We start from the raw sequence: 15,838 nt of genomic DNA on the forward strand, positions 1-15,838 counted from the left end.
ATCACTGCAAGAATAAAAATGACGCTTCGAAATTTATCGATGTGATATTTTAAATCAACACAAGTCTATATCAGGATCACTAAATAATTCCCAACTCATTTGAGTCGAGATTCTAAAAAAAATACAGTTGATGACTCGTTAACCTTCACGTGCACATGAATAAGTGAGTTGTGTTTTACGGCGCTATTCCTTCCGATTGACACCAAGACTATTACAGATTTCATGCTTTTCACCCAGTGGGGAAACTCGCTCTCGGTGACACGAGTGTACGCTACCCGTGAAGATCCGGGGTAGAATAGGTCTTCAGCAACCCATGCTTGCCGTAAAAGGCGACTATGCCTGTCGTAAAAGGCGACTAACGGGATCGGGTGGCCAGGCTCGCTAACTTGGTTGTTGCGTGTCATCGATCCCAATTACGTGGATCGATGCTCATGATGATAATCACTGGATTGTCTGGCCCAGACTCGATTATTTACAGACCGCCGTCATATAGCTGGAATATTGCTGAGTGCGGCGTTAAACAACAAACCAACCAGACCAACATGGGTGTACGCCTTTACCAGTTATATACCACACCGCTGACTGCTATGGGTTTTTATATGGTGTGAGTGGAAATCTACAGGAGCTCTGAACACTGAATCAGTGTCATATGTATTTTCAAGAAATCCACAAAAACGAGAACAAACTGAAAGAGAAAGATTTGTCGTGTTCATCGACGGGAACAAATGGGCGATCATGCGGTATTGTACTGCCGCTTCCTTCACTTATAGCAGTTCAATCACCAAAGGATTAACACAGGTGAAACCTTGGCGGTTAAAGGCTGTCGTCGAGCGACACCCCAAAGCCGGTAGCCTGAAGTAGCACGTGACCCATATACAGTAAACTACGATTATAACGAACTTAAAGATTCTGCTAATCATAGTTCATTATAACCGTATTTCGTTATAAACATATATACAACATAACTACAGCACACAGTCGGGACAAAAAAAGAAGTAAGTTCGTTATATCCGTCATTTCGTTATAAGCGTGTTCGACATAACCATAGTTTACTGTACATACATTTACATTTCTGTGTGAAAGATGAAAAGTAAACTTTCCGTGTTTTGTTTTGAAAGAAGCAGATGGACGCTTACACCGAATGTGAGGTCGACGTAAGAGATTTTATGTGCGCTTCAAGTTGTGAACGTCAAAACAATGCATTGCCGTAAGATTTTCATATCTTACATTTACAACCGTGGCACAATCGTAGACTATACGGTACAAAAGTGGTCAAGGTCGAAGACCTCGCTCGCTAGCTCTCTCTCTCTCACCCATTCACTCGAAATTAGCACACTCACTCACTCGAAACTAGCACAAGCACTACCGTGATTGGTGGACAACAAAATCTTCTAAAACCACCCATCCTTTATTTTGTGGCTCTTACCATAACAGCACAGGTTGCTGGGGATCTATTCTATTCCAGAATTCCCACGGGAGGGGTAAATACGCATTAATTCCGTTCTGTACGTGGAATTATTTATGCCGGGTCATACGGATGACATGACTTGGAGTTAAAGATGGAACTTGCATACTGAAGAGGACTGTCCCCTGACCCCCGTGATGTCGGTGTAAACTATTTATCACACATCCCTGATATGAATATTAACGCTACATGTACTCGACCAAGGTCGTTATCAGCTTGTTTGTCCACGGCACGTGATGTGCGTATGCGTGTACAATAGATATATTATCGATCTGATCATCCCGGAGTACAATTGATCTAAATATTCAATATATCATTTCAATGCACAAGGCTGAGAGTGAAGCTAACGCTATTCTATATTATTATCGGGGGCACGGGTGGCCCAGTCGTCTAAAGCGCCGCAGAGTTACGTCCCTCGGGCACGCCAGAAACCTGTGATTGTGGGTTCGAATCTCGGTTCGCCTTGATTATGTTTCTAGGTTTGTCAGCACCATACCCGTGCTCGTGGCTTTCACCGTCCCTTGGTGCACGCCAGTTATCTTGAATTGTGGGTTCGATTCCCGGTTTGCCCCAATTATGTTTCTAGGTTTGTCAGCACCATACCGATGCTTATGGGTGGTAAACGTCTGAGACCTGCGTCACTTGGGGCTTTCCTCCCACATTAAGCTGACACGCCGCGATTTAACTGGGATACTGTTAAAAGCCTCGTTAAACCCAACTCACTATATTTTCATCGGCTGGCCGATCCTACCATAACTGCCGACCCGAACTATTTTCCAGCCTCGACTATGATACGATCGTACCAATTCTACCTCCGGAGAACTACTTATTAAAAAAACCCAGCCGAGAATAATAATAATAATAACACAACCTTGAAATAATTATGTTTATCCCAGCATCCCGCCTACTGTGATGAAAACCCCCGAATCACTTCTTTATATGATATTGTTTTAGATTAGTACTTTTATCAAATATTTTGTCAACCATCCTACAATTGTTTTTAACCATCACTTAGTTAAAAAGATAATATGTCGATCGATTACCTTTCGAGGCAAAACAATGTGTGATAATTGTATCAGCCATGGTCTAGGATCGGTGAATCCAGGCTTATCTGGTGGATATATTTTGCACCCTGAAAAGGAGCCTTGTTTGTTTGTTTGCTGGTTGGTTAACACTAGGTCTTCAGAACCCAGCTTTGCCGTAAATAGCGACTATGCTTGTCGTAAAAGGCGACTAACGGGGTCGGGTGGTCAGACTCGATGACTTGGTTGATGACCGATTGCGTGGACCGATGCTCATGATGTCAGTCACTGGATTGTCTGGTTCAGACTCGATTATTTACAGACCGCCACCATATAGCTGGAATATTGCTGATTGCGGCGTTAAACAACAAACAAACAAACAAACAAACAAGACGAACAAGGTCATGAGCGAGAGAAATCATGTGTTAAGATTGTGTTTGGCGAGAGGAAGATGATGACGTCACTCCCACAACAATGCTGTGGTCGTGAATGGGTGCAGGGCCTTTGACAAAATAGTGAAAATACTGTAAACTACGCTTATAACGAACTCAAAGGGACCATTAACTGAAGTTCGTTATAACCGTAGTTCGTCCTAAGCATATATACAGCACGTAGGCAAACGATCGGGGCCATAACAATCCGCCAGTTCGTTATAAACGTAGTTTACTGTATGGTACGCTGGATAATCGAGGCTACAACCTGATATAACTACACACTGAACAAACACAACACAGAGGTCAGATGTCAATTTAGACCGGAAGTCAGAATTCAATCTGCATATGGGTCATGACGGCAATGTCCGGAGAACAATGTCTGTCTAGAGTCAGTTACCGAGGACAAAAGGTTCCAAATGACAATGCCGAATTGATTCACGGGGATGGAATATCTAGAAACTGGATCGCCTACACAAGTTTAGCTTTACTGTTGTCGCACTTACAGCAAGGAATAAATTAGTGTCGCGGCAAGGCATGGTGTTGAACGATGGGATGCTGGACCAGTGCAATGGAGGGGGCACGGGTGGCCCAGTCGTCTAAGACGCCGCGATTCGCTGTGCAGAGTGGCGTCCCTTGGGACCCATGATTGTGGGTTCGAATCCGGGTTCGTTCTGATTAAGTTTCTAGGTTTTTCAGCACCATACCCGTGCTCGTGGGTTTCACCGAAGTGGTAAACGTCTGAGACCTGTATCACATCGGGCTTTCCTCCCGCATCAAGCTGAGACGCCGTGATATAACTTGAATACTGTTCAAAGCGGCGTTAAACCCAACTCACTCACACACTCAGATCACAGAACCTGATTCAATTGAGTCGCCTTTTCCGAGCAGCAATGGGGTGATTGGGGCCTCCCACCTTTGGGACCTCCCCTTTGGGACCTAACTGGTTTCTGTTTCACGATGTTTGACCTTCCGCAGCTCGTGTCCCATCTTGTTGTTTCTGAGATCACAGCTGTCCACTAATCACATCACAAGGGTGGACCCCCCTGGAACCCCCACTCTTGATCAGCCTTTGCATCAATGATATGTGCCTATATACTGGTCGCGCCGCTTCCATTAATCACTTTCACCTAGTCCATGCGACCGTTAATTATTAAACATTTCTAAAAAATATCCAGTTAAGTATCTGACATCACTTCACAAACAAACCTATTTGGGAAACGCCGTGGTTGCGAGTCTATGCATACATGTCGCTCTACGCTAATGCGTATTTCGATTGCCTTCCAAGCATCAGCCAATCAACAGTGAGTATAGCCGAATAACAAATGTTGGAGGTACAAACTTACACGCATGCGCCATACTGACTAAAATGCACCAGGCGCATCATTCACCTTATATGGTTGGATCTCGACTAACACTTAGTCTATTAAAACATTTCTTTAAAATAATTGTATTTTCTCTTCTTCAAAAGAACCTTTTCTCTGCGAAAACATGTCTTTAAAATAATTGTATTTTCTATTCTTCAAAGAACCTTTCCTCTTTTGTTGTTTTCATATGTGGATTCTAGGGAACTAGACTTGGTTTAGTTTGATCTAGACTTGCCTACGCTTTTAGTTATATATATATAGTTGTATATTTAAGTTCCTCAGTCATGTCGCAGGACTAGGTCGGATCTGAAATTATATCACCTTCGTGCATGTAGAATCAGAACATCCTTAAAACAACACTAGTTTTACAGGTTCACCATCTTCCCGAGGCAAGAGAGTTAACTGACTTTAAAAGTCCAGTTTCCACCCTTGCCGAACTAGGCTGGAACTCCTGGGCTCGATCGTAGCGCCACCAGTGGCTGTTGCGAGTTATGTCCTTTCTATGCCACTCCTATTGACCAATCAGATTCAACCTCACGTATCACTTGCATTTGCTTCAAACAAAAGGGTGGCGCCCAGTCAAGACGATCTGATCGATAATCAAGTTCTACATTGTGATAAAACGAGTCTTACATCGCGAAGTGCATCAAATCACGTGAGCACCTTGATTAAAAACAGGAAAAGATTTAGAAAATATCTGTTGACAACGAGTTAGCAGTGCACATGTTTTGCAAATCCTGCAGTCGACCGAAATCTGCTTGCCACTTTACGAACCGGATTTCGATTTCGGTGCGCGATTTTGATTGGACTATGCATAGACTCATTAGTCCAGCCAAAATGTAACTCCATAATACCAACCTAGTTCGGCAAGGGTGGAAACTGGACTCTTATAGTCTGTTAACTCTCTTGCCTCGGGAAGATGCAGGTTCACGTGACTATCATATTATTAGTAATTAATACACCATAACGAAAAGTTTACACTATCTGGTATCTTTATCCCACACGTCATGTAAACATGAAAACTTGACACTTACAACCGGTATACATAGCAGGACCAGTACATTTGTTTCCGATACAACGTCTGAATTTAAACACAAACGTGAGGTGAGGTGAGATGAAATGTGGTTTAACGTCGCGTCCAAGATTATTGCACTGATATAGCGACGTGCATGCATGTGTGTGTGTGTGTTTTTTTGTGTGTGTGTGTTTGTGTGTGTGTCTGGATGCTTGAACTTGTCCGGACTAATGCCGATTTATAATGCTAGCTCACTGAGATACCATGCTGCAGTTTAACATGAATACCCCACTCAGACACAGTATACTGACTCCGAGCCGACTAGTCCTTGTTTAGTCCCTTAATGCCGAGCACCAAGCAGGGTGACAACAAGTCCCATCTTTTCACATGACGCGGCCGGGGATCGAACTCCGGACCTTCCGCTCTCCGGGCGGACGCTCTACCACTAGACCACGGATGCGGTCCACAAACGTTAACAATGGAATATATAATGCGCTAAATGTGAACATGTAAACAAATGTTATAGCTAAAATGGATATAATTATATAAAAAATGCCAGCATGTTATCAGTAATCCGCGGAAAACTAGATAGCAGACCGTATTTCCCAAACGACATGCTGCTATCTATTCTATTGCTAATGTTCTATGACGTTTCAATAAAACATCGCAGGGAGACTAAACAATGAGGGTCGTTATGAGATATCATCATTAAGTACAGCCTCTTTAAGGATGTACAAGCTTAAACACAATTTACACGTATTTAAATAATGATGACTCCCTCAATAGAAGTCCATTTTAGGCACAGGTGGGTATTTCCCACATATTCTCACAATCCTAATGTCGATGACCTGTACGTTTTGTCACATCTCTCCTGCTTTTGGTGCGATCGTTCGGCCTTCGCGTTTATCTGCGTTGCCCAGCTACATCTTTTGGGAATAACTTACCATAAGCTGGGCCCCGTCTCTAATATCCAGTATCTATTGTCTTTTTTAATAATGTCACAAAAGTGATTTCTTTGAAACTAAATGTCCTTGCACATCACAAATATTGACCCGTGAAGATCCGGGGTAGAATAGGTCTTCAACAACCCATGCTTGCCGTAAAAGGCGACTATGCCTGTCGTAAAAGGCGACTAACGTGATCGGGTGGTCAGGCTCGTTGACTTGGTTGATGCATGTCATCGATCCCAATTGCGTGGATCGATGCTCATGATGTCAATCTCTGGATTGTCTGGTTCAGACTCGATTATTTTAAGGCCGCCGTCATATAGCTGGAATATTGCTGAGTGCGACGTTAAACAACAAACAAATACAAATATTGATATGTAAACATAAAACAGAATTTTCATATGAAATATGTGAGGTTGGTTTTGGAAAATCCAAAATGGCTGTTACTGACGGTATATGGTCTCATATTAGGTCAGTAACAACCATCTTGGATTTTCGGTATACGGGGGTCATGTGAGGTCAGTAGTTCTGCTCCCTGATTGGTCAATCTCACTTTGAGGCATCATAACAAACAATCTGGCGGCTGTCGTGACCCTTACATCAAACTGTGTATTTCTGTTTTATTACCAACACAAAACGTTTCCCAAAATCGTACCCTACGCAAAATGAGGGAATACACCATATACGTCGACACGTAGCATTCGGATCTACTCCGCATATTCCTGTACCTAAATAACACAGTGAAGATTCGAGTTAGAATAGGTCTTCAGCAACCTATGGTTGTCGTGAGAAGCGACTAACGGGATCGGGTGGTCAGGCTCGCTGCTCACGGTATTAATCACTGGATTTTCTGGTCCAGACTCGATTATTTACAGACCGCAGTCATATAGCTGGAATACTGCCGAGAGCGGCGTTAAACAACAAACAAACAAACAAACAACATGAGGGGGTAATGGAGTTGTGATATCGCTTGATTTCACCGTGAACCGCTTATCGAACAATTTCTCTGCATAAACTTCGTAACAGCGGTTTGTAAAGCGATCAGTTTCTGTTAAATGTAATAGAATATAACCTGCCTCATATGCATCTTCAATGTCATCTCCAAAGTTTCAACAATTTTATAATCTCTTTTAATTTTAACAGTTTTAAGGGAAATATATTTTATAGAAAATCAATACCGCAACATTTTAGGATACAGGGAGGCCCATAACCATTAGGTTGTATGTTTCATAAGACATCTATTTAAACAACAGATGAAGATTGAGCTTTACTGGTTCAGAGGCATGAAGAAACGTTGCATGCTCAATAAACAAGACCACAGTAACATCAATACGATGGAATCATTAATGCATTCGCCTACTGACTAAGTCCAGAACTCCTTTGCCTAAGTACCTAAGTAAACGTCGATGTTTTACTTCCATTAGTAACACACACACGCACTACTGTCATGTTTTGAATACAGGTAGATCAGTACACACCCGTGACTTTATTGTGTGAGTGTTGCCAAAGAATACATTCAGACTAAAGTCCACATTTACAAAATAAATATTTACGTCAAGGCCACAACTTGCTACGAAGGATCCGGTGATGCCGTCGGGCCGAATCCCTCATTTGTACTAATAACAAATTGGCTTGGCTGCTGACTGGCCGTGATGCTAACGGCAATTCTATTCAAAGCAATTTTAAACCAAGGTCACTCACACAAACACCCTTCCAATACCGATGAAACCACCCGATTACCCTTCCATCCACTCACTCACTCACTCACTACCCATGAAACCTCCCAAACACCCACCCACTAAATCACTCACTCAACTCAACCCAAACGCAATCAGGGAATCACTCACTCACCTACCTACTCATTCACTCACTCACACAAAGACAGCCCCCCCCCCCCCCCCCCACACACACACACACACACCTCACTCACTCACTCAATACCCATGAAACCTCCGAAACACCCACCAACTATATTACTCACTCAACTCAACCCAAACGCAATCACGGAATTACTGACTCACCTACCCACTCATTCACCCACTCACTCACACAAAGACACCCCCCCCCCCCCCCCCAACACACACACACGCACACACCTCACTCACTAATTCGCTGACCATTTGTTGACTCATCCTTATTACTGATTACTCCGTACGGTGTGTGTATTGGTCATCATCCTAGTGGTCATTGATTGGATCATCTTCCCGAGGCAAGGGAGTTAACTGACTATAAAAGTCCAGTTTCCACCCTTGCCGAACTAGGCTGGTTTTATGCAGTTACATTTTGGCTGAACTAACGAGTTCAGTCTCGTAACGAAATCGACATCCGATTCGTAAACTGTCGTGCAGATTTCGATCGATTGCAAGTTTTGCAAAGCATGTATACCGTCAACAGATATTTTCCAAATCTTGTCACGATTTTAATCAAGGTGCTCACGTGATTTGATGCACTTCGCGAACTTAGACCCGTTTTATTACAATATACATCTTGATTATCGATCAGATCGCCTTCACTGGGCAACGCCATGATATGTTTGAAGTTAATTCAGGTGATAAGAGAAGTAGAATCTGATTGGTCACTAGGAGGGACATAGAAGGGACATAACTCGTAATATCCACTGGTGGCGCTACGATCAAGCCCAGAAATCCTAGCCTAGTTCCCCAAGGGTGGAAACTGGATTTTTACAGTCAGTTAACTCCCTTGATTAGGGAAGATGTAAGTTCTGAATATTGTCAAATTTGCGTGTTAAACACTTATCCAACCGCGAAGCTACGATCAACGCCCTGTTATTACACAATGTTCCGAATTGTCCATGTACTTATCTCAACACAGTATGCAGTTCACGACTGGTGGTCATCAGCCTGTATAATTAAAAAGCGAACAATGGGTCGCCTCAATGTAGATAATCGATCTAAGAATCTTTGGAAATCCACCCAAATTCATAATGCTCCAGAAATGGACCCGACTTAAAGGGATATATCTGAACTATTTGAGCTTATCAACATGAGATTCGGGTCTGGACGGCAGGCGTGGTAGCAGTGTGGTCAATGCAGTTGCTCGTAACGCCGAAGGCCCGGGTTCATTTCCCGCCATAGGTACAATATGTGAAACTCATTTCTGGTGTCCTCTGTCGTGATATTTGAATATTGATAAAAGCTACCTCAAACTCACTCACTCACTCACTCGTGACTCGTGACTCGAGTGAGAACCCACGATAATTTATGCACGCCAATGGGACGCAGCGCTGCACAGAAAATTGTGACGCCTTAGAAAACTGGCGTCTAAAACGAAGTTAAAAAATGAAGTTTATATGACACACCACTTCGTTTATGGTAAGTCTGCTGAAGGTTTTTAATATAATATAAGTCGTGATGAAATGGAGCTGGAGTTCACGCTCATGAGATAGTCAATAATTTATGTAGTTTATCAGACTCTTTCGTCGTCATCAAATGCTATGTTATTCCATAGGGATTCAACACACGATGTTTTGTCGTCGATATGTTTCATCCCCATGGCAACGGTATCAACATCATGATATCACGTGTATAGTTGTCGCAAGGTAAACTACAAAAGCCAATTTGTATCTTCATCATCTTTGCGTGTAAATATTTCCACATGAACCATGCTGTGATCAGTAAGCTGTCTTGTTATTGACGTAAAAGAAACAGTGCCATACAAATGGTTTAATTGACATATAATCTTTTAATGTGAACACGATATACGGCTATTCCATTGTACGAGGGGTCGAAATTGACGTTCACTTGAAGGGACAGTAGGTCGACGGCTGTGGGTGTTTTCAAAACATGCATGAAAAATGTACCGAGTTTGACGTCACATGCCCGATTCATCATTCGTGACGAACTCGTGTTATTCCGGGGCAAGTCGAATACGGAAAGGGGCGAGTGCATTCGTCACCACTCGCCCCTTTCCGTAACCTGCAAGAAGACTCGTCCCCCTATCGATGAATGTTATTTGCGAAAATACGACAAACCAATCAGAATGCGCGTATGATTTCAAGTTCTTCGTCAAAGAATACTCAGAAACAATTTTTGATTTTACATATGTCTTGCATCTAAAAATATACCAAAGACATTGTTAAATGTGTTCAATCATACTGTATAATTCCGCACGTCCCTATGTGCTTTAAATTGCATCTGAAATAATGTGGGAGATCTGGGGAAAATGTGTGAACCATTCGCAACGAGTTGACTGTTGTTATAGGTATGCCCGTTTGCGCTAAGACGGAACCCGGTCGCTAAAATGGCCACGAGAGGGGCACGAGTCGCTATTCGGCTTGTCCCGGAATTACACGAGTTGGTCACGAATGGGGCGAGTGGTGACGAATGCCGATTCATTTCTCAAACCAAAACAAATAGAGCTCCGCACAGTGAAGCCGACAACGCCTGCACTTTTTTACTGGAGGCAAATTAGAGAGAAAGCTCTTTTTCTTACGGCTGATTTACAAAATACTAATTGTCAACTTGATTAGATGTGTATATAGCCTAGGCTACAACATAAATGACTAGATCGTATGAGGCCAATCACTATCCTACCCAGGGGTCCTTGCAGGCAGCCTGGTACCTCTGTCACATCGCCACATCTGGCACGGTCCATTCATGTGGTTTTTATCTGGTTTATTTTGGATGGGTCCACACATTTAGATAAACATACGTCATGAAATGTTTAACTTGAGAAAATATCCTAAAATATGAAAAACTGTTTCAAATTGTGTATAGATCCTCCATGTCCTGTCACCGACAAATTGTGTCATTCATACACTTATGAACGTCAATTTCGCGGTCATGTGACCTGCCTCTCGTCCAATGGAAAAGCCGTATATCGTGTAAACTTCACATTAAAATAATATAAGTGTATGAGCGACACATTTTGGCGTTCATACGTTTTTCACGAGATTGTATTCTTGAAATGACGTAAAGACTGACGGGCTACAGCCCGAATAGTTGGACCCTTTAATCCTTAAACTCTGTGTCTCAGCATACATTGGGAAAAGTCTGCATTCCCGTGCACGGACACCATCAAAACCCTCCATGCTGGTGAACAGAATGAAGGTATGTACTCCCAAACTATCCACTCAGTCTGTTCCTAGATGGACAGTGAGAGTCTACAGAAACCTGCAATAATCTATGACTTTACCCTCAGTATCTTTTTGAAACAGTTCTTTTAATAAATATATTGTTTTGGTAACGTATCTGACGACAAGCGAAAGCTACGTTCGCACTCACACAAAGTGAAAGTCTTCTTGATACGCGTGTCTGGATCCTCCTGTAAAGTAGGTTCGACCCTTGGTCCGTTAGCACCGTGATCGGATTCACGAAAGAGGTAAACGTCTACAGTCTGCAACACTTGGGGCTTTCCTCCAGGATCCCCCTGACACGCCGTGATGTAACTAAAACTACTCTGCAAAACGGCAATAAACCCAACTCACTCACTCACTCACTTCGGACAGAAACAATTTTTTCATATTGAAACATGGCTAATAAGTAGAAATTAAAAATAATCGTGTGCTGAGTGGTGTCTCAGAGTTCTTTTTGTATACATCTGTAGCATCTCTTAAAACAGATTGATTCCAGACGTTTCTTTCAAGGATCCGGTATATGCGTCCCACATAACAATGGAAAAGCACTTCAATTCTTTCAATGACGACATTTGCCATTGCGATTCCGTTGAAAGGGTAATGAATTATGCATATTAATAACTGACAGGGACCCATAGGGAGCCTCACACAGAGAGAAGCTACCCGCGATCTGTACTTTACATACCAACCCTCAATCGATACCTTTTTGTGTTTCACAATGGGCCATGCCATACTTAATGAATGAGAGTCATCAGCCTGGCGTAGAGCCACACAGCCAATATCAGCCTGATGCACTGCGGTGTCTGTGTGTATATGTATCCGTTATCAGTGTTGAGGAAAGCAAAGGATCACACTGAGAGCTTGTCACAAGGTGGTGCTGCCATCTCGCTGATTCATGTTAACATCTCGTCTTGCCGAGACAGAGAGACTGTGTGGGGTTATCACGAATTTAGGTGTCTCTTCTCGCATCTTTTGTAACAACCTTTTTCAAGGACCACCTGAACGGGATTGGTGACAAAATGTCCACACGTCACATTTTCAATTTAAATGGGACAAAGTTTGAGTTGAGCAAGCAAGTGTTTTTTAAACTCGTGGAGTGTAAAAATGTCGATCTCCCTGAACCAGATGTGACAAACAGTAAAGGAAAGGAGTACTTTTTTGAGAGGAATGCTGGGTGTTTTGAAGCCATCTTGGAATACGCGCAACACGGTACTCTGCACATGCCGGTCACCGTGTGTCCAAATACGTTTCAACGAGAGCTGGAATTTTGGAGAGTGGACGCCAGACTTATGGCCCCCTGCTGCTACAGGAAGTATTTGGCTTTCTTTGACGATGAACGAACCCTGAAACGATTTGAACAAAATATACCCCTGCAAGAACCAAAGGTGAAAGGTCAATCCAGCAGAGGTTGTAGGGCAAGGACGTGGGCGCTGCTTGATGACCCGTCTTCGTCTGTCGGGGCAAAGGTAAGCTGAAGTGTTTTGCCACGCCTGTTACGCCCATTGGAGTGAGTGAGTGAGTGAGTGAGTTGGGTTTAACGCCGCTTTTAACAATATTCTAGTTTTATCGCGGCGTGTCAGCTTAATGTTTAAGGAAAGCCCGAAGTGATGCATGTCTCAGACGTTTACCACTTCGGTGAAACCCACGAGCACGGGTATGGTGCTGACAAACCTAGAAACGTAAACGGGGCGAACCGGGATTCGAAGCCACAATCATAGGTTTCTGGTGTCAACTCTGCACAGCGAATCGCGGCGCCTTAGGCGACTGGGCCAAGCTGTTCAGCGTCCATTTCATTAAGGTCACGGATGGCCAAGATCCCCCTCACCAGTACTCGTTTGTTCTTTGTTCGAATCTAAGATTCATACGATTACAATCTTATCAAAATCCGATCTTTGTTCTCGCTATCGCTAAACAAAGATCTGAGGACGTCCCTTTAAGGGTCACGTCAGAACGACCTTTCATCCAACCAATCAGAACGTCGCTTACCAGATCATGAAAGTGACAGTCGGAATGTGTTTTCTAATCATGCAACCACGATTTGACACGGGGTATTCTGAACGACAGTTATGGGTTTTATGATTATATCCATACAATCTAAGCCATTCCAGAGTGCTCTTCTTATCAGTTTTAATTTTTTAAATCGAGAATACGTCAAAATATGTTTCGAAGCGTAGTCGCCATTTTAAAACTGGTGTCGTAAAGCTCGAGAGCGCTGCCGTCTGATTGGCTAATGTCGATTTCTTGTCAGTCATTTCATTGGTCGGTCAAAATTCGCGAAAGGTGGTTCTGACGTGACCCGTAATGGGATGACCTCAGATCTTTGTTTAGCGGTAGCGAAAACTAAGATCTGATTTTAATTAGATTGATACAATTATGACACTCGTGTTCGGAAGTATTTGCCATTTTAGACCTCCCATTTGATACGGAACAACCTAATATTCTTTCTAATGCTTGGGGGGTCGTCTAAGGCGCCCGCGATTCGCTGTGCAGAGTTGACACCAGAAACCTTTGATTGTGGGTTCGAATTCCGGTTCGCCCCAATTATGTTTCTAGGTTTGTCAGCACCATACTCGTGCTCGTGGGTTTAACCGAAGTAGTAAACGTCTGAGACATGCATCACTTCGGGCTTTCCTCCCACATTAAGCTGACACGCCGTATACTGTTAACTGGAATACTGTTAAAAGTGGCGTTAAACTCACTCACACACTCACTCTCATGCTTATTGTATTACGTCATCACAGGCAGATGCTCTTTCCATCAATCACGATTTAGCCGCTCGAGATAAACGTCTTAAACGTTGGTGTGATATGGTGTTTATTATGGTTAAAACATTAACTCACCTTATATTTTTTTAAGGTTTACCTGGGAGTCTCAACAGCGTTCGTCTTGATGTCGCTGTTCGTTTTAGCAGCAAGCACCCACCCCTGCTTCCAACGAGATCTTGACGAGACTGAATGGACTTTGGTTCTTGGAAAAGATGGCTACAACAAACACAAAGATCGATTACCTGTGCATGGACCTCCCCGACCCGATCAAGGTCAAGTTCAAGGTCAGGTTACAGGTCAAGTTCAAAGTGGCGGTAGAACATCCCCAATTCCTGTTTCGGGGATACTGCCTCCTGACCCTACTGCCAAGTTAGACGATGAAGAGGAGGAGGAAGAACTGGATATCGATACGGCCTCAATGCACTCGCGGCAAATCTTTTTGACGTATATGGAATACGCCACTATAGTCTTCTTCACTCTGGAAGCAATATTCAGGATCATTTTCTGTCCTAGCAAGTTACGCTTCTTCCGAAATTTTCTGAACATAATGGACCTCGTTAGTTTGGTTGCAATGTACACGACGACCACAGTTGAGAATCTCATCCCAGAAGAGCGGTATAAGAGCTCGGTTCTGGATTACGTGGAAATTCTGCAGATTCTGCGAATTTTCCGAGTGTTCCGAATCGTTAAGGACGTGATCGGGTTCCGCGTTCTTGTTTATTCCCTGCATTCCAGCGTCCGGGAAATATTTCTTCTCCTCCTTTACCTCTCCATCGGAACAGTCCTCTTCGCCAGCGTCATGTACTTCCTGGAGAGAGAGAACATGCGCAGTATCCCTGACGCCGCTTGGTGGGTGGTCGTTACCATGACAACAGTCGGGTATGGAGATATGTCACCGATTTCGCTTCAGGGGAAGCTGCTCGGATGCCTTTGTGCCATCTGTGGGGTGATTCTCATCGCCGTCACTGTGCCAATCTTTGTGAGCAACTTTCTACTATTTTATACGTATTCAAAGGCGATCGGAGAGATTGGAGGCGGTGAGCGAGAAGGCAGTGAGTCTGTTGACGAGGCATGGGGACGCACAACCAGACAAGATGGCATCCAGTTTAAGACAAACACGGCGGAAGCGAAAAAGGGAGTTAATAAAGTGAAACCTCAAGAAACGATCATCCTGGATGATGTCAAGTTTTGATCTGATAGCTGCAACACGTTTAACTCGAAGTTAAAGCGGATTTAAGTCCAGCTTCGAGGTAAAATGGTGAATATAAACCTGCAGTCATTAGTAATTTTTTGTTCCGGCGGAAATCGTAAATGTTAAATCGACAAGTATTCGACGAATGCAAGACGTCGAGTTAACGATACGGGAACCGGGGTGGTGGTGAATGACAGCTGACACAAGCCCAATCAACCACTGCGCCACTGTTTGCTATACAGAGTTGCGTCCCTTGGGTGTGCCAGGAACCTACACGTGTGATCGTTGGATCGATTTGGGTCCCGACAGAACAAATGGGCTTTCTTCCCACACGAAGCTGATACGCTGTGATCTAACTGAAATACCGTTTTCCTGCGTTTAACCGTCCACACTCACACACTCACCCCAGTAAAATGAGCAAGTGGTCGAGGGTCGAATGTACGGTATCGGTTTCAAATCAGATTTTGTTATTGTTATTTTATTATTGAGATAGCTGTGGGTACATGCGTATTTACATGTTATGACTAAAATGCAATAAC

The 15,838-nt window shown here is 43.4% G+C and overlaps 1 protein-coding gene across 1 annotated transcript; it reads left to right on the forward strand.

Annotated features, from left to right (window-relative positions):
• Window positions 1-12,290: 12,290 nt before the first annotated feature.
• Window positions 12,291-15,314, forward strand: LOC139471333 (potassium voltage-gated channel protein egl-36-like). Its single transcript, XM_071253652.1, has 2 exons — window positions 12,291-12,808; window positions 14,199-15,314. Exons 1-2 carry the CDS (start codon window positions 12,362-12,364, stop codon window positions 15,297-15,299), a joined length of 1,548 nt encoding a protein of 515 aa, XP_071109753.1. The 5' UTR covers window positions 12,291-12,361; the 3' UTR covers window positions 15,300-15,314.
• Window positions 15,315-15,838: the final 524 nt, after the last annotated feature.

The sequence above is a fragment of the Haliotis cracherodii genome, unplaced genomic scaffold (genome assembly GCF_022045235.1).
Source record: "Haliotis cracherodii isolate W230 unplaced genomic scaffold, xgHalCrac1.p SCAF_22, whole genome shotgun sequence".
NCBI classification, from domain to species: domain Eukaryota; kingdom Metazoa; phylum Mollusca; class Gastropoda; order Lepetellida; family Haliotidae; genus Haliotis; species Haliotis cracherodii.

Excerpts from the sequence above, each read along its gene's own strand:
- LOC139471333 (XM_071253652.1), top strand. The coding sequence starts at position 12,362 with ATGTCCACACGTCACATTTTCAATTTAAATGGGACAAAGTTTGAGTTG. Across the intron at positions 12,809-14,198 it reads CTTCGTCTGTCGGGGCAAAG|GTTTACCTGGGAGTCTCAAC; the intron begins GTAAGCTGAAGT and ends TATTTTTTTAAG.